The 19,158-nt window shown below is 40.9% G+C and overlaps 1 protein-coding gene across 1 annotated transcript in view; it reads right to left on the bottom strand.

Moving 5' to 3' along the window:
* The window catches only part of ARSG (arylsulfatase G), a 127,678-nt gene that overhangs the window by 12,686 nt on the left and 95,834 nt on the right, over positions 1-19,158 (bottom strand). Inside the window, exon 10 of the mRNA XM_081953772.1 lies at positions 367-487. Within this exon, the coding sequence (XP_081809898.1) occupies positions 367-487 (121 nt within the window). The remainder of the gene's footprint in view (positions 1-366; positions 488-19,158) is intronic.

Below are 19,158 nucleotides of genomic sequence, written 5' to 3'. Positions count from 1 at the left end.
AGAATTTAATTGACTGCTTTTACAGCTAGCAGTTCAAGCTTGAAACTGCATTCCATTCTCCTTTATGAGATTTCCATCTCATAGCAGGTATTTCCCTAACAAGAATTGAGTATCTGAAGCTTAAAAAACTGTTATATGAACTTATATGAATTCCATATGTATTGCACAGGGAAGCTTGGAGCATTTTAAGACCAATTCAAAGTATTTAGAAGAAGAAAAACAAGATAAAGCAAACCAGTTATATATATATATAATTCACATTGTTTGTGGCAATGATAATCATTTGAAACGTGAGGAATTTTAGGGAATTTCAAACCTTCAAGTAGTGGATGTTGCTACTCAGTGTTCAGAAGGTTAATGCCATACCTGGTGTCCTTTGCTTGAGTGCCCGAACAGGACTTCAGAGATATCTATCCCATCAAAACGTCTGTTGGGAGGAAGGGTGGCATTCGCTAGAGATACCAATGTAGGAAATATGTCTAAAGTGCTGCAGAAGAGAATATCCTATGATTAGAATGTAGGCTGATCTTGGCAATCAATGACAAGACAAAAAGACTTACAAACCTATTCCTGAGGCTACCTCATCTGATATAGACAATACAAAATTTTGGAGGCTGCTTATTAAAGACCCTGGTGCACCTTTTCCTTTTAGGCTTGTGTGTATGTGTGTGTGTTTGAGTCCATGTACCCATTCTACAAAATAAAGCAGTAAAATTCTCGTTATGCAAACCACAAAATTAGGATTAAATTTGCAAGTTCTGATTTGGGATAGTATTTGTTGTATGGGCTGAACTGGCAAAGTTTGCCAAGAGAAAACTGAATTATGATGGACAGCAAAGATTTCACAAACAACCATAAAAATATTGGAAAGCCTTGCACAGGATACTGAAGTCCTAGTTTCAATTTATTTGAGCTTCTCTGTGGAGCTCCTCTTGGGTTTGTCAAATATCCCTCACACATGAAAGAAGACTATTCTCTGTGAACTAAGAGGTTGGATTTTAAAGTTACAGGTTGTTGCCAAATATGTCAGATCCTATTTGTTCATATGCACACTGTCTGACTTCAAATTAATTACTCTAAAGACATCCATGCCCAGTTCACCCTGGATAGATGGAAAATCCAGAATCTTTTTTCTCTAGAAAAAGTTTCATGTTACCTGTGAAAACAGGTAGCCATATAGAGCCCACAAAACCCTTGTTGATCATATGGTTAATAAGACATGAAATTTATATAATGATAAAATACCCTAAATTGAAACCCTGTGATGTGCTCAAAACTAACCAAGTATATCAGAATGACGTAAGCAGCTTGTACGAAAACTTCTCCCTAAAGGGAAAAATATTAGTCATCGGATTTGTTTTTTTAATGTACCATTCCATGGTCTAGAACTGTGATGGCAAACCTATGACACATGTGCCACAGGTGGCACGTGGTGCCATATTTGCTGGTATGCCAGCCGTTAGCTCCAGCGCACATGGGTGAACTGGCCAGCTGATTTTTTGCCATTCCAGAGGGCCAGGAGAGGCCGTTTTTGCCCTCCCCAGGTTTCAGGGAAGCTTCCGGAGGCTGGGGAGGGCGAAAAACGGCCCCAACGGGCCAACCGGAAGTTCAGAAACGACTCGTTTCCAGCTTCTGGAGTGCCTCCAAGGGGCCCGGAGAGGCCATTTTCGCCCTCCCCAGGCTTCAGGAAAGCCTCCAGAGTCTGTGGAGAGGTCATGAGTGCATGCGCAGGGGGACATCATACTAGCATCCAAAGGTGGGCGGGGAGGATTTAATTGGTGTGGGCACGCATGCACGTGTGATAGCGCCAACTCACAATCTTGGCACGCTGTAAGAAAAAGCTTCACCATTACTGGTCTAGAAAAACATGATATTTCATTTATGTGAGCTATTACACTTTTCAGAGCAATTAGAATAGACAATTAATTACAACATTTATTCCTTTCAAACCATATAAGAAAACATAGAATTGTATGGCTGCTTATTTGATTGCAAACTGTCATAATCCAGAAATTGGAATCGACACAAGGATCAGGAAAGCAACGGACATTTGACCCACCAGTACATAGAAGAAATAAATGAGGGTGGGAGAAAAGCCCGACATATCTCGGTTTACAACTATCCGAACCGATTCGGTTGATTTCCTACCACTAATGTATAAGAATGCTAACTACTGGGTGATTTTTGGACATAGCCTCACTATTACAGTAAGGGAATTTTTTCTTTGCCTTAGCACAGCCTTTGTTAAGCATCACGACTACTTACTATCATCTTGTAAGCTGTAGCACGAAGTCTTAACATTAATATCCACAAAGCATCCCTGCTGACTATACTTAACAAAAGAATGGTAGGATCAGAATGGGAGGTGATGCCGGGGAACATCTAGTCCAAACAGCAGAATCAGAGGACAACAGTGTGTCCTATAAAGTGACTTCAGGAGATTTCTGGTGTTCGTGGTCACTGCAAGAACCATTAAAGTGTTTCTGAAAGGTGGCTCTCTGGCTCCTTCTGTGTTTCCCTGAAAATAAGACGGGGTCTTATTTTCTTTTGACCCCCTGAAATAAGCCCTTGGCCTGTTTGAGGTGCAGGAGACGGTGAGGGTGGTCACACCTCATGGCTGCTGCTGTGTTGCAATATTTTCAGGGAAGCCTTATTTTCAGGGGAGGGCTTATTTTAAAGCATGCGCTCAAAAGTCCAATTATTATCCAGGGCGGTCTTTTCGGGGAAACGGGGTACTTGAAAAACCTCCAGTAATGGGGAATATTCCACTTCACAGAGCAATCCTGCTCGACAGCCCCCTCCATCAAGAAATTATTTCTAATACTTGAAAGCTCTTCATCTGGTATACAAAAGAGTATTACCAGGAACTGATAAATCAAATGTCTGGACCACAGTTCTACAGATCAAATTGAGTCTGCACAAGTGGCCAATCCCCCAATTAGCCTCTCCCAGCAGACTCTTTAATCACTACAGATGTTTTTGAAAGTCTCGACCAGCGACTGAAGAAGGGAGGAAGTGGCAGAAAATTTATCTTGCAAGGGTTCCTTTATGCTATTAGTACGTTGGATACAATCCATGGTTTTATTACCATGTTTATTTATTTATTTATTTATTTATTTATAACAAACACATGTCTCCATGAGTATTTTTTTTAAAGTGCGACTATACTGGAAGAATAGAAATCAAAATTAGACCTGATGAACACATTAGCACTAATGAAGATTTTTCTGAACTGAAACATATCAGTCTACTTAAGAGACTTATGAAATGTTAGCTGAGAGAGCTGAAAGACACTTGATTTTTTTTTTTCCATTCAATTAATTTTAGTATGACTGCTAAGAAACAAATAGGCAAAACAATAAACAACTTTGTGAAAAGTAGGAAAAAAACCCAGTACTTCTGTGAAAATAAAGTTCTGGTAAGATCATTAAGCTGATTGCTAAACAAATACAACTCCAAGCAAAGAATACACTGGGGACATCCAGAGTGTTGCAAAATGACCATATTTTTCGGCGTACAAGACACACGGGTATAAGACACACCAAGGTTTTGAAGAGGCAAATTTAAAAAAAAGGTTTTTGCTCTCTGCAGACCTCCCCAAAACAGCCTGTTTTTCATGAAAACGGGCCTGTTTTTTTTTTTGTTTTTTTTTAAAGGGCATGAATAGCCTTTAGGGGGCTTGTAGAGTGCTCCGGGCCCCCCAAAAAACGAGCAAAAAACAGCCCATTTTTCATGAAAAGGGGCCCGTTTTTTGTCAAAAAAAGGGTATGCATAGCCTTTAGGAGGCTTATAGAGTGCTCCTGGGGGCTAGGGAGGGCAAAATTGAGCAAAAAATGCCCAATTTTTCGCTCATTCCTGCCCTCCCCAGCCCCCAGGAGCACTCTATAAGCCTCCTAAAGGCTATGCATGGCCATTTTGGTGAAGGGGGCAGGATTTCAGGAGGCAAAAAATGCTGTATTCAGTGCATAAGACGCACCCAGTTTTTCAGCCTCTTTTTTGAGGGAAAAAGGTGTATCTTATACTCCGAAAAATATGCTAGTCTGTCTGTCTGTCTCTCTGTTTGTGTGTGTGTGTGTGTGTGTGTGTGTGTGTGTGTGTGTGTGTTCATGTGCTCACTGAATTTCAACTGTTAGATTTATGCCTAGATTTTTAATAAGATTCCTGGATGTAAATTTAGGGATCCATTTAGGAGAATAGAGAAAATTATTTCTGAAAAAAGCATAGAATTCTCAGAAACACTAGAATATAGTAAAGGGTGGTCACCTGGGGAATAGGCAATGCCACTGAGGACTGGTTTGCTTCTGAAAATTATTTGTTTGCCTCCTCTTGAGGAATCATCCAGGATTTAGAAAAAAAAAACCTATATTGTTCCAAATGGAATCCAAGAACTTGAAAGTAGGTTTGGTTGTCTATTCCTACTTGGCTGTTTGGTGATTAAATGACAGTTTCAATACACTTTATAGTTAATGCTCTGTTTGCACATGCTTGAACTGGAAATGCTAGCTGTTTTGATTCCATAGTTGAGTTCCAAACATTTTAACCAAACCAATAAAATAATGTATAATATATTAAAAGTAATAATTGCTTTCTGTATCTTTTGGGATATCTATTTCTAGATGTGTGGGAACATCTCTTTTACTTCCCTATGATCTGATCAAGTTTTCTTTTTGAGAAATCCAGGACAAAAAGTGAAGTGCCAAATGGCTGAAGAAGACAATAGACCAGTGATGGCTAACTTTTTCCGGACCGAGTGCCCAAAGTGTGTACGCACGCACCTGCATGCATATGCCCAAACCCCCAAAATGCAATGCGTGCACCTCCCCCGCATGCACCCCCAGGCATCCGCGGCAGAGACCAGAAGACTAGCTGGCAGGTGGGAGGAGCACGTGCATGCGCAGCAAAGCTGAAATGGGGCAACAGTTTGTGTCCCCACAGAGAGGGTATTGTGTGCCACCTCTGACATGTATGCCAAGGTTCGCCATCACAGCAATAGACCCTACTTCAAGAAAGGAAAAAAGGAAGAACTACAGATCAGGCAAAGTGATACTAATTACTGGGTAGTTTTTGAACAAGTCAAGAAGTTCATAAAGTTGGCCTGTAAACATGCAGAAAACAATGTGGCAATTATGTGAACAAACCTTAGCAAACTAACTTTCACTCTTTTTTTTTAAACTGGGAAGTTTTCTGAGAGGATCACGGGTGTTGATTTCAGCAAGGCATTTGACAGAGTATCTCCATAACCACATTTTGATTAACAAGATTGGAAGTACATAGAAAACTGAAAATAATAATGAAAGAATGCTCCTAAGTGATTTCTTATCAAACTAGAGTGAGGTAGTTGCCATAAGGATCAGTCCTGGTACAATCCCTCTTCAACATTTATTAATATTTTTGGTGGCTAAAATATTTATTAGATGTACAGATCACATACAATTGGGTAAGACAGCTAATATTCTACAAATCAGAAATAAAATTCAGATTCATCTTGATAGGTGAGAGACCCAGGTTGAAAACAAATTAAACAAATGAAAAGGATTTTTTTTTACATAAAAAGGTTGAATGAGTCCAGAAATGTGGCATACAGTAATAAAAATAAATAAAACAGCATAATTTGGAATGTTAAGCTTGTAGGACTTGGAATCTTAGCAAGATGAGATGAATGGCTACAGGGGGTTGCTATTTACAGCATGAGGCCTCACCACACTTGTGATCTGTACTGCATATTTGAGCAAAGTGACCATTTAAAACCACACTGTAATTCTATGATCAAAAGCAAATCACAGCATTAGTCCCTTTTTCAGATATAAATGTCTGATGAAAACAGGCAGGCTCACTATGTCAAATAATCTCATTAGTGGGGTTCCAGTTCCGGCGGCGGCGGCGACGGGCAGCTCTTTGCCCGCTCCGGCTCCCCGGTGGGCTTCCCCACTTCTTGGGGGGCACAGGACACCCCGCAGAGGGGTCCTGCCGGAGGGGCGGCATTGCGGAGGACTCCTGCAGCGGCGGCGGCCGGCGGGAGGTCTCTCGCGCGCCCAAGGCACCGGGGAGCAAGCTCGGAGGGCGCTTTGCGTTCCTGCGCCTCGCGCCTCGCTATAAGCCGACCGGAGAATGCAACAATTGAAGGAAGCAGCTGCAGTGCGGTGAGGTTGCTTCTCTCTTCATCCCTTATTCTGCATGAAGAATTACTCAGCTTTTTAAAACTTTAAAATAACTTTCGGAGCATTTTGGAGGTGCGGCTGGAGGGAGGGGGGTTTCCCCCCCCCCTTGGACAAGCGGCGAGGAACAATTTTGCTCTCAGCCCCCGGGGAAGGAGGAGGGGGGAGAGCCAACGAACGAAGCCTCACTCAGGCTGAGATGATTTTCTTTTCAATTTAATCCTATATATTACAGTGATTTGAGGACTTTTGGAACTTTTTAAAACTTTGTTATGCCTCTGTGCCCAAAACTGGCAGGGCAAGATGGCACACTTCCGTTGTCTTTATGAACTGTGAAACCTGACTCCACCTTTAAAATTCAGGCTTCCGGTCTTTGTCTCCGTGTCTCCCAGAGGAATCTCTTGTGGATTGGTATTTTTTAAACTTTCTAGGGGAAATTTTCTATCTATTGCCAGACTTATTGGAGAGATTCTCTTCTGCCTGGTTCTTCTGCTCCCGGATTCACCTGGCTACCCTTCTTTTCTAACTGTTTATTTCATATTTGGACTGAACTTCTAACGTTATAAAGGATGGCACCCAAAAGACCTCCTCCTGGAAAACCTGGTTTTGCCACTTCTGCTCCAACATCCGCAACATCCAGTCCAGCCACACAGTCAAAGATAACAGAACTGATGCAACATAAGACTACAGAGATGGACTTTCAACAAATGCTTCAACAAATTTTACAGGGCCAGGAGGAAATCAAGAAACAGCTAAGGGAAATGAAAGATGAAATTAAAGAAAATCAAGCCCAAATATATAAGAACTCACAAAGACTGAATCTTGTGGAAGGGGGGGTGGAGGAGGTGAGGGGGGGGGGGTAGAAGCTGTGCAGAAAGGGAACAAAGATCTTGACATCCAACAGATGAAATTAGAATTTGAGAGAATGTCCTATTACCTTAGATTTCAAAATGTTATAGAAGAAGATGGGGAAAACATAAGGGACATCATGATAAACATCCTGGCTGACTATACACACAAAGAAAAACAACAGATGGGGTGGGATATAGACCTGGTTTATAGAGTGAACTCAGCTTATGCTAGAACTCACAATGTACCCAGGGAGGTTCACATTAAATTTCTTAGAAAAAGCACAAGAGATGAAATTCTGGGTGTACAAAGGGGGCAAGCATTGACATACCATGATATGGAGATAACCATTCTGAAGCAGATCCCTAAGAAGATTAGAGAAAAAAGGAAGAATTATTCGCAATTAGCGAATAAATTATACCAGAAAGGGGTGTGGTTTAGATGGTTGATGCCTGAAGGTATGCTGATATTCTGGGAGGAGACAAGAATTAGAATCAATTCACCCATAGAGGTGCAGGCCTTTATAGAAAAAAACAGAACACTCCTAGAAAAAACACGAGACACTACAGTGGACACGCAGGACACGGGAGGGGCCAGAGCTCTGCCAGTGGAGGGAGATGGGGCAATAGCAAGAAGACTCAGATCACAAAAATAAACAAGAAAATCATATTATTATAAACTGACCGAAAGTGATAATGGAATTATATCTGGATTTTATACTGTAATGTCTAATCTGATTGAATTTAGTAATAGAACTAATATGCTGATTGTAATTAATTATATACCAATGCATTATATATAAATGTATACTATGAGTATGAAGAGAGGGGCGCCTGTCACACTTTGCAACTGCCATAATTTGTATACCTGTCCATTTACCCTTTTCCCTATAAATGTTGAAAAACCAATAAAAAATTTTGTTAAAAAATAATAATAATAATAATCTCATTAGTGGTGGTGGTGGGGGATAAGTGTTCTGCCATTTTGCAGCCTACCTGTCTTCTTCACTGAAGTAGGAGTTAAATATTATGCAAACTGATGTAAAATAAGATCCTATCTCCAATTCAAAATGAAGATTGTGGGATGGGAAAACTGAGGGTTATCTGCTTAACATTAAGTTGAAGGAAGAACAATGTCAGGGTTCCAAGTAAAACTCCCAACGAAAGGCTTGAGTTTCCTCAAAGTTCCATTTTATTAGAGATGTCATATTGGCACATCTGGGAAAACCCGAATCGGAAAGCTTCCAGGTTTTCCCCACCCAAACCAAAATTCAAGTTCCTGCCCAGCATCCACATGTCCATTAAATGGTCCAATCAAGCACCGTCCCAACTGGAGATGCCTCCCAGTCACGCCACTCCAGGTGCAGGGCAAGATGTCCTTGACTCTCTGAGAAAGGAATGTTATTTTGGCTATATCTACTCCACTCCATACAATCCCGCCTCCCAGTTTCCCACAATAACTGTGGCAGGCCTGAAAGCCCAATGCAAAAGATGGCTTCCAGGTCTGACAAACAAGGCATGAAAAATTCAGCAAAAAACAATGGATGTGACAGAATTTTGCTTAGCTTGCTGAGAATTATGATGATGGTAGACCAAAAGAGTGCCATAGGCAGCTCACAGAACCAGACTGTAAAGGAATTTAACTTAGAAGCACATTTACCACCACTGTACTACTGGCAGTCCTCGGCCTACAACCCCAAACGAAGCCAGAATTTCAGTTGTTAAGCAAGAGAGTTGTTAAGTGAGCTTTGCTCCATTTTATGACTTTTCTTGCCACAGTTGTTAAACGAATCACCGCAGTTAAGTCAGTAATGTGGTTGTTAAGTGCGTCTGGTTTCCCCATTGACTTTGCTTGTCAAAAGGTCACAAAGGTGGATCACATGATCCTGGGATACATATAAATATGGGCCAGTCATAAATATGAGCCAGTTGCCAAGAGTACAAATTTTGATCACATGACCATGGGGATGCTGCAACAGTAGGAAGTGTGAAAAATGGTCCTAACTCACTTTTTTCAGTGCCATTGTGACTTTGAACGGTCACTAAATGAAATAAGTCAAGAACCACCTGTATTTAATTCTCACTTTCTTCACGCTTTCCAAAGTATGAGACGGGAACTAATAAAACACAAAATATGAACTTCCTTGTACATATGAGACTAACGCCTCTGCTCTGTGTTCCTCAACAAGCACAGATAATGGGAGACTTCCCCATTAAGGCAGTGATCAAATGAGGCTTGTTTAGTTTGAGGAAAGTGGCCATATCATGTGGTCACCTGTGGTCACTCAAGTGTTCTTGAGAGAGCGCAGAAAATGCACTGAAGTCTCACAGGGTTTCTATTCACTTTCTGTCCCTGGTTACTATTTGGATTTGGAAAGCAACAGGGCAACAAGCTCATAGGCAACACATATAATTGTAGGGAAAGTAATCAGCATGAAACAAAGGAGAAACATTGGATGGAGAACAAAAGAGTCATGACCATGGGTCACTGGTCTAAGTACTGGAGTGCGTACTTAGCACTCGGGAGTTAATTATTAAATATCAGTAAAAACAGGGTGTCCTTGTTTATGAACAAGAAGGTCCATCATCACAATTTTGTCATGATCTCTGGCCTGAAAATGAACATTTCCTGAATCCTTTGGTGTAACTTAATTCTCAAGTGCATGTTACATGACTCCCTGTGGGTCAGGGGTGGGTTCCTACCAGTTCTAACCTCTTCTATAGAAGAGGTTCCACAAATCTACAGTGCCATTTAGAACCGGTTCCAACTCCCTCCCCCCGCCCACCCGCACATCATCAAGATGAAGAGCGAGGAGGAATTCTGGGAGTTGAAGTCCACAAGTCTTAAAGCTGTCAAGTTTGAACACCCCTGAGTTTTTTTTTCTAAAGGGTTAGGGGTGCAAGGGTCTTGTAACTTGACAGCTTTAAGACTTGCACACTTCAATGCCAGAGTTCCTGAGCCAACATGACTAGAGGAGGAATTTTGGGAGTTGAAGTCCACAAGTCTTAAAGCTGTCAAGTTTGAACACCCCTGGGGGTTTTTTTCCCTAAAGGGTTAGGGGTGCAAGGCTCTTGTAACTTGACAGCTTTAAGACTTGCATGCTTCAAATGCCAGAGTTTCTGAGCCAACATTTTGGTTGCTAAGCAAGAGCGTTGTTAAGTGAGTATCACCACATTTTGCAAGTTGGTCACGCCCACCCGATCACATGGCTGGCAAGCCAATCCCACCTGGTGACATGACCAGCAAGCCAATCCCACCCAGTCACATGGCCGGCAAGCCACTCCCACAAAGCAGGCCACATCTACAGAAGAGGTTCTAAAAAATTTTGAAACCCACAACTGCTGTGGGTATACTTCATTTAACTTAATTGTTCTTCTGTATTTGGACTACTTTGAACATTTTTCATGAGACTGGCTCACTCCGTAGAAACGGCAGTTAACTTGCTGAAATAATGCCAATTATCTTCATGAAACTATTGGCATCAAATGCATAACAGCTATCTTGGTTTGCTAAGCATCAAAAAATAGCATAATCAACACAACACAAATACACAAGTATTTACATGCTTTTACAGAAAATAATTCTATCAGACACTATCATTTCCCAGAAAGACAAAATCTTTCTAAGATATTTCTAGGCTAGCTTTTTCTTTTAGGGAGCTAAATCCAATCACATATATGCAAATATATTTTTTGCCTTTTGGCTAGTTTTGTAACTGCAGCCCCAAAGACAGCTAGTCCTCGTCTTACAACCATTTGTTTAGTGACCATTTGAAGTTAGAACGAAAAAAGTGACTTATGAACTGCTTTTCATACTCATGACCGTTGCAGCATCCCTATGGTCATTTGATCAAAATTCAGATGCTTGGCAACTGGTTCATATTTATGACTGTCTCTGTGTCCCAGGGTCATGTGATCCCCTTTTGTGACCTTCTGACAAGCCAGATTCACTTAACAACCATGTTACTAACTTAACAACTGCAGTGATTCACTTAACAACAGTGGAAAGGTTTTAAAATGGGGCAAAATTCACTCAACTGTCTTGCTTAGCTAAGGAAATTTTGAGCTCAGTCCTGGTCGTAAATTGAAGACTAACTGTATCTCATTTACTCACCTACTGTATTTGAGCAAATTTACTTCCTAGCCATGCAGAACTGAATGACCCAGAGCCCCACAGTTCTATCCAGTTCTTTCTTAAAGAAACTCTGGAGAGGCTGTAAGTGGATGGTTTTGGAGAACTGTTTTTTTTAAATTAAAAGTTTTTATTTTATTTTAAATTTTCAAAACAAACACGACACAAAGAATCCTCCTTCTTTACATACTGTAGAAAGTGTATCAGTTGGTCACAAAACGCTTTCGTGCATCTCTTCCACTGTCGTCACAAAATTTGTATTAACTCAAGTATTTTAAATCAGATATTTTTATACATATTATCATCATCATACCTCCATTTTCATTTGACTATAATTGTTTAAATGTCCTTCATCATAAAATGTACCAAGATTTAAAACCTGACCACATACTGACATTTCATTTGTTATTTCTAATATCCTCCAATAACACTATATCCTTATAGCCTATTCTAATTAAACATTAATAATATTCAGTAACAAAAATGTCTAATCCTCCTTTCCAAATCACTATTTATAATTTACATCCAATTTACTTATGTTGTACCCATACATATATACATTGTTATCATTATCCCTCCTTCATTTAACTCTATCCATTATCATAGCATTTCCCCCACCTAATAATCAAAACTTAGCTAAATTCAACTTAGTTCTTTTTTATTAACCTTTATATATAACCAAATAATTTCTAATCTTCCTTTCATAGGTACCATTCAATATTCATATCCAATTACTACTTGTCATACCAATACATATATATACATTATTATAATTATCCAACAAGATCCAACCAAAGAAGGGCAAGAAAAGACATCCTGGCATTTTGCAGTGCTGTGGCCTTTCTATATTACAGTCTTTTTATTGTTGTGGACTCTAAATCCAGGCTTCCTCCACTCTAGTTATTTCTGGGTAAGTCCAACAGAATCTTTAAGAAAGGCAACCATTTGAACTTTTCTTTAGGGAGGATTTTTCTCTTCAAAAGCGAAACTTCTCACAGTCCTATCACAATCTTCTTCAAACGAACGAAACGGGTGAGTTTGTGTCTTCTCTTTTTGCTATGCATTTCTTCTGCTGCCAAATACCACTTAAGAGGACAAAACAAGCTTTGACAGATTATGATGATTTCCTTTTTTCCCCCTAAATGCCCTTTAGTGTCCTTTTCATCACCATATACTACTTCTCAAACCTTGAAACTATCGAGCACGTCTTTCTATTTTGTCCCATGTATAACACAGACAGATCCAAGTTACTGTCTCTTCTTGAAATCATCCCTTCTAGACCTAATGGCTGTAATTTGTTTGTATATTGTCTTGGAGATGGCTCCTCATACATCACCTCTCAGGTTTCCAAATTTTTCTTAAGAGCTGTAACCATTAGAGGAGAATGCTGTAACTTTCCTTAGTTAACTTTCTGGTGACTGATTGCTATGATGCTATGATCAATTCTCTTATGTCTCTTTGTAGTACTTGTATTTTGGCCTGTGACCGTAAATAAATTAAATTACTTCTCAAACCATCTGCTGCCCTATTTGGCCTAAAGTAAGTGTTCTTCCCATAATGCCCACTCATCTTAATGATTCTAGACAGACAAATGAAACCCCAAACCTGAGATGATAAATGGGCACAGATAGAATATTTGGAGATCAGTGCCGGGAAGGAGTGGGGGTCTGCTCTCTGTTTATATACAAGTGGCTAGTCCTGTCAGTGTTGGTAAGAGTGATCTTGTTGGTTTCTTGATTAGGTTGTTGTTTACTTTTACCTTATTTATTTGGAATTGGAATAGTTGTTGATTGGGGTATTGTTTGTGTCTTGATTGTTGGTCTAGCATTAATCTTGGTGTTAATCTCTGCTTATCTGGGTGCTGATTGTTGACAAGGAAGTGTTTTGTCTTTTTTTGCTTCCTTTTGTCTTTTTTGATTGTCTCCTTTGAATGGTATGTGCCAAATTGGCACAGCTTACATTTCTTTGGGGACCAGTGTGTGTGTGTGTGTGTGTGTGTGTGTGTGTGTGTGTGTGTGTGTGTGCGCGCGCGCGTGTGCACTCTCCTTATCTCTCCTAAAAATACATCCTCTGGAAATTATTAGTGAGGCATCTTCATGCCAAGGTGAGCAGAAGACAAGGATGAGGTCTTAATAATCATGGTTTTACTCACACAACCTGTTGTGCTAAATAGGGACCCCAGTAAACAAACTAGAAGATTCCAATTACCTGAACCTTTATTCTATAAATACATGGTGGAAAAATGTATTTTTCTTTTGTTTCTTTTTTTGTCTACGTAAATCTAACAACACTGTTTCTTCCATAAATATCTTACATAAGCACACAAAGTCACATCCATAGAGAGAAAAGTTTCTCAGTCTGCAGACTTAAGTCAAGGGACCAACCAACCAATGACAGCGCAATTTCTTCTATTCATTAGATGACCTAATTCACTGGCCTATTTTTTAACAAGCAGGAAATCATCAAGGCCTTGCAAGTGGCATTCATCAAAAGCCATTAACTAAGTGATTAGGCATGGCAGATTATGGTAGAAGTAGTAACGTCTATCCTATGAGAAATGGGAGATGGATATACAGTTTTTTCCCAAGGGAAGGAGAAAAAAATGCCAACTCCACAAAATTCAGGGAAAGAATTGCCTCCTTATGGGTGCAAAACCAATGTAGACTGATAAACAAATATCAATTCCATGAAAGAGAAGGAAAAACATACAGTGTTATGAGTATCACCTCTCTTTCTGCTTTCCAGACAATGTAATGCCTCTTTTTTTTTTAAAAAAAAAGAATTTATTGATCAATGATTCCACTAATAAAATTCAAATAATTAAAAGTACATGTAATAGAAACCTGAAACAATTAGTAATTGCTAACTGGCTTCTACAAACCATAGCTTAAGAATAAGCATATCGTAAGAATTGGGAACCTTTATGGAGTTGCCAATGGAGTTAAATTTCATGGAAGGAGACTGGTAGTCTTGATCAGAAAGACAACTAAGACTCCTGATAATTGGATTTATGTGTGTGAGATGCAATGAAAGCTACAATAGTAATATGTGAGTTACTAACTTGACCTCTGTTGATCTTTGAACACACACAAGTGCATTTATAGAATTTGAAACTAATATATTTACGTATTATCTCCCTAATGGGTGGGGTACCAATTTTAGCCAGGTTAAAAATGCAAGATGTTTTTAAAAATCTTAATGATTCCAAAAGGAACACTGAGCCTTGATAAAATTGCACAATTAGTAAGTTTTTTCTAATAGATGCCTACTAAATTTTCCATAAGATCCTGGAGTCCTGCCAGCAAGGACACCTGGGCTTGCCTCTTACCCAATGCAGCTGAGTTAATTTCCTTGCCTTGCTGCTGCCTCTTCCTTTCCCAACCTGAAACTTGTAATTGTTTCCTACTGCTTTCAATTTTTAAAAGTTTATTTTAAAATGTTAATCTTATGATTTTATTTTGGAGGCTATTTTGAGAGGGGGCTTAAACTGTTTTGCAGAGCTTCTTCCTGGTTCTTTTTTTAAAAATCTGTTTATCATAGGATGCTGTTCCCCTTTCCTTAGCATAGGTGACTTCACTAGCTAGCAAACAGATCTGAGATACATTTTCAGACTTGCATATTGTCCGGACTTCAGTTTCCTAAACTGTTAGAACACTATTGGAGGGGTTGGGGGTGAGGGGCACCGTTTTGCAGTGGTTCTCCTCCTACCTCTCTGGCCGAGTGCAATTTGTATTGGCAGGGGGGCAGAGGTCGACCTCGAGGCCGCTCTCTTGTGGGGTGCCACAAGGGTCGGTCCTCTCGCCTCTCCTGTTCAATACATATATGAAGCCGCTGGCCAAGATCATTCGTGGGTTTGGGGTAGACTACCATCTGTACGCGGATGATACCCAGCTGTACATTTCTACCCCAAACCACCCCAACGATGCTATCGAAGTGATGTCCCGGTGTCTGGAAGCCATACGGATCTGGATGGGAAGTAACAGACTCAAGCTCAATCCGTCCAAGACTGAGTGGCTGTGGCTACCGGCGCCCCAGTTCAACCAGCTTACTCCATCACTGGCCATTGGGGGTGAACGTCTGGCCCCCGTGGATCGGGTACGCAATTTGGGCGTCCTTCTGGATACCCGGCTGTCCATCGATGACCATGTGACAGCCGTGGCCAGGGGGGCGTTCCACCAGGTTCACCTGGTGCGCCAATTGCGTCCCCTATTGGACCGGAGCGCCCTGCAGCTGGTTCAGAATGCGGCCGCGCGGGCAGTCTCGGGAGTCTCTAGCTACTCCCACGTAACACCTCTCCTGCGCGGGCTACACTGGCTACCTGTGGCTTTTCGGGTGTGCTTCAAGGTGTTGACCATCATTTTTAAGGCGCTCCATGGCACAGGACCTAGTTATTTGCGGGATCGTATCCTGCCCCATACATCCCTCCGGCCGATTCGCTCACACAGAGAGGGACTCCTCCGGGTGCTGTCCACTAGGCTGTGCCAGCAGGCGACGCCTAGGGGAAGGGCCTTCTCTGTGATGGGCCCGACCCTCTGGAATGACCTTCCCCCCGACATCAGAATGACTACGGATCTCCGCTCCTTCCGTCAGAAACTTAAAACCCACCTATTCCAGCTAGCCGGCTTGGCCTAATTCCACCTATCCCACCTCAGTTCTATTTCTAAATTTTTAAGATTGGTTTTAAAGTCTGTCTTTTAATTTTTATAAATTGTACAGGGGTTGTTTAATTTGATTTTTACCTATGTGTATGATTGTTTGTATGTTTTAAATTTATTCCTGTACACCGCCCCGAGTCCCTCCGGGGAGAGGGGGCGGTCTAGAAATTTAATAAATTATTATTATTAATTATTAAAAAGACATAGAATTCAAATGCCCTCTTCCAGGATAAAAATACATGCTGACTCACAATATTTTCCTGGAGTTCGAGTACTGGTTTCCTTCTAATCCTGTTGCTATTCACATACAGGCTGAAAGTGCATAAAACTTGTTAGGCTTTATTTTTTATTACCGGTAGGTTGGAAGGAAGTCGGGTAGGTGGCAGTGAATGGGAAAAGAGGAAGGAAATGGATCAGACACAAGGACAACAGATATTACACAAGAATAGTTTTCTGCTGAGTTAAGGATGAGGGAAGAACTCTATAACAAGGAAGTGTGGAAAAGATATTTGACTCTTTAGATATTGTTGGAAGAAATGTTCTTCTGGGTTCAGTTCCAAGTGGGGAAAAAGGCACTGGAAACATGGAGACTGCTTGGAAACATGGTTTAATGGTAGACAGGATCACATGCTTCAAGGTCTTGAAGAAAAAGGGAAGAGATGCTGAGAGCCCCTGGGTTTTATGCCCTCTCTGAGCTTTTGAATTTGAGCTTGTATTCTCATTGGTTGTCAGACTTCCATGAGGCCATGCAGGGGAAACTTTATAGGCTGTCCTAAGTCCCAATCTTGGTTGAGCCTTGCTGGATGATGTACTCTTCCCAGGTGCCATGTAGTGAGTTTCTGTTGCTAGATGGGTCCTATTATATCCTGGAGGCCATGTCTTTTGTGTTGCAGATGAGCTGGCTCAGGCCTTAATGTCCCATTAACAAGGGGGGGGGGGGGAGCTGAGTTTCTGCCTCCCTTTTAGGGGAAATATTCTGCCCTTTTTAATATTTCCTAAAATATTTCATTTTCTAAGAGTGGGGTGGGTTTTAACTTCTTGCAATATGACATCCTTGAAGCAAAATTTATCAACAGTTATCCAAGAACTATCAATCTAAAAGTTAAATAGTATTCCCAAAATATAGGAGCTGATGGATTTAATAAAATGGTCATAATGCAGCAGTCCTGATTTGGCATAATAATTGACTGAGTGATCAATTAAGAACCTAACATTACAATGGAACATAAAGAACATTTCACTGCAGGATCAAAATAAGCAGATAAAAAGGTGACATGGGGATGGGTTCCCAGGTCTCATGCATCTGATCTGATGATAGTACTTTGAATGCATCTGGAAATAATATTACCAGGAACTTCTGTGAGTGGTCTGTGTAACAGCCAATAACTGCTGAGGTAGTAATTACTGCACAAATACTTTAAATAAATAACTAAGTGCACAAAGTGTTGTAGCCTTTATTAGCATTAATTAGAACTGCTGTGACACTTCCATGAGTGAAAATTACTTTTATAATGCCAGTAATAAAGGAATAACACCTGTGAAACTCATCTGAAGTTGCAAATAAAGCCAAATTATTAATGACATAATAAATTATTTAAATTAAAGACAAATTTAATGCTGTGAAAGGCAAATACCCTGCCCAAAGCAGGTGTAAGAGGGAACAGGGTTGTTAGATCTGAACTAAAAAAAAAAGGCACTTAGCAACCTTTAATACAGGTTGAAGTTTACTCAGATAATGCCAGAACATTTTGAAGTTCAAAGAAGATGAAATCTCACAATAGGTACCACTATTTTGGGGGTGGGAAGTGCTGGTTGTGTTCTGTGCGCGGAGCTGGAACTAGAAGGGATTGGTGGAGGAGTGGTTAATCTTAGTAAAGAGTCTAGTTTTCCTCATGCACTTACTCATTGTATTGCACTGCTTTACTCACCTTGGAAGCTTCACTACCAATTTTAAGATATGTTTTCCAAATCTGGCTTAGTTATTCTTTATGTTGTTGAAACCAATAACATAAACTACAACAGCAAATATGGTTTAAATAAATGCAGATGCTTCCAAGCTCCCTTCCAGTCATGTGGGAGCAAAAGCGAAAGTAACCAAGCCAAATGAGAACAGGCATATTCCACACTAAGGTATAGTTTATAAAGTGATGTCTGAATGTTTCTAAAAGTCTTTGCAATCATAACATCAAGATGGACCCAAATTAATATTTATAACTTGCTCATTAGGAAGTGTGCAATTTTTCACATTGGTGAGTTCATGGTAGGAATGTCTGAATGGGCAACCTTCATCCCATATGCAGTTAACACTCCTGACCAAGACAACATGAAGATTAAGTTACAGAAATATACCGTATTTTTCGGATTATAAGATGCACCTTTCCCCCTCAAAATAGAGGGTGAAAATCTGGGTGCGTCTTATACACTGAATCCAGCATTTTTGGCTTCCGAAACCCCGCCCCCTTTGCAAAAATCGCCATGCAGAGCCTTTATGAGGCTTCCAGAGTGTTCCTGGAAGCTGGGGAGGGAAAAAATGAGCAAAAAACAGGCCGTTTCTTGCTCATTTTTGCCCCCCCCCCAGCCCCCAGGCGCACTCTATAAGCCTCCTAAAGGCTATGCATGCCCTTTTTTTGACAAAAAACGGGCCCGTTTTTGTGAGGTCTGCAGAGTGCAAAACTTTTTTTTTTTAATTTGCCTCTTCAAAATCTTGGTGTGTCTTGGGAGGTCGCTTCGTTCGCTTCCCCGGTGGGCTCCTTTTAGGAGCACAGGCGGTCTCGGAGGGACCATCTGCCATAGGGTGGCTTGCTGGAACCCCCGGAATCGGCGGCAGCCGTGTGGGGTTTCCAGCCTCGCCTCAGGAGCCGGGGAGCGAGGGGGGTGCATAGTGCAGCAGTCGGCTGCCTGCACCTTCGCTGAATGAACTCCGGAAGGAAGCAATTAATCAGAAGTAGCAGCTGAAGTGCTGGAGGTGAGAAGTTCGCTCCAATCTCTCTAACCCTCCTTAATCGATGAGCAGCAGCCTTTTGTAAGTTGTGGATTCAATCTATTTGAAGTTGGAAGATTGGAGGGGGGTTCTTTCACCCCCCTCGGGTAAAGCGGCATTTGGACTATCTCTCAATCTCAGAATGGAGAGAGAGAGCAAAAGTTGAATTATCCACTTGCACTAACTATGTGAGAAAGATTTATATCACAACTGCAAGAGGTGATTGCTGAGCTGTTTTAAAAACTTTATGGAAATTTTTGATGTTCTGCTCCCTGGTTCCCTGTGGAAGGGGGAGCCAAGATGGCCCACTTCCGTCTTCTTCTTCGCACTTATAAATGAAATTTGCCTTTTGAAACTACCTTTGAAGAAATTCCTGGCTTTATATTAC

Source organism: Natrix helvetica, assembly GCF_964273705.1.
Source record: "Natrix helvetica genome assembly, chromosome: 1".
Taxonomy (NCBI): Eukaryota; Metazoa; Chordata; class Lepidosauria; order Squamata; family Natricidae; genus Natrix; species Natrix helvetica.
This window is presented reverse-complemented; position numbering and strand designations above follow the sequence as displayed.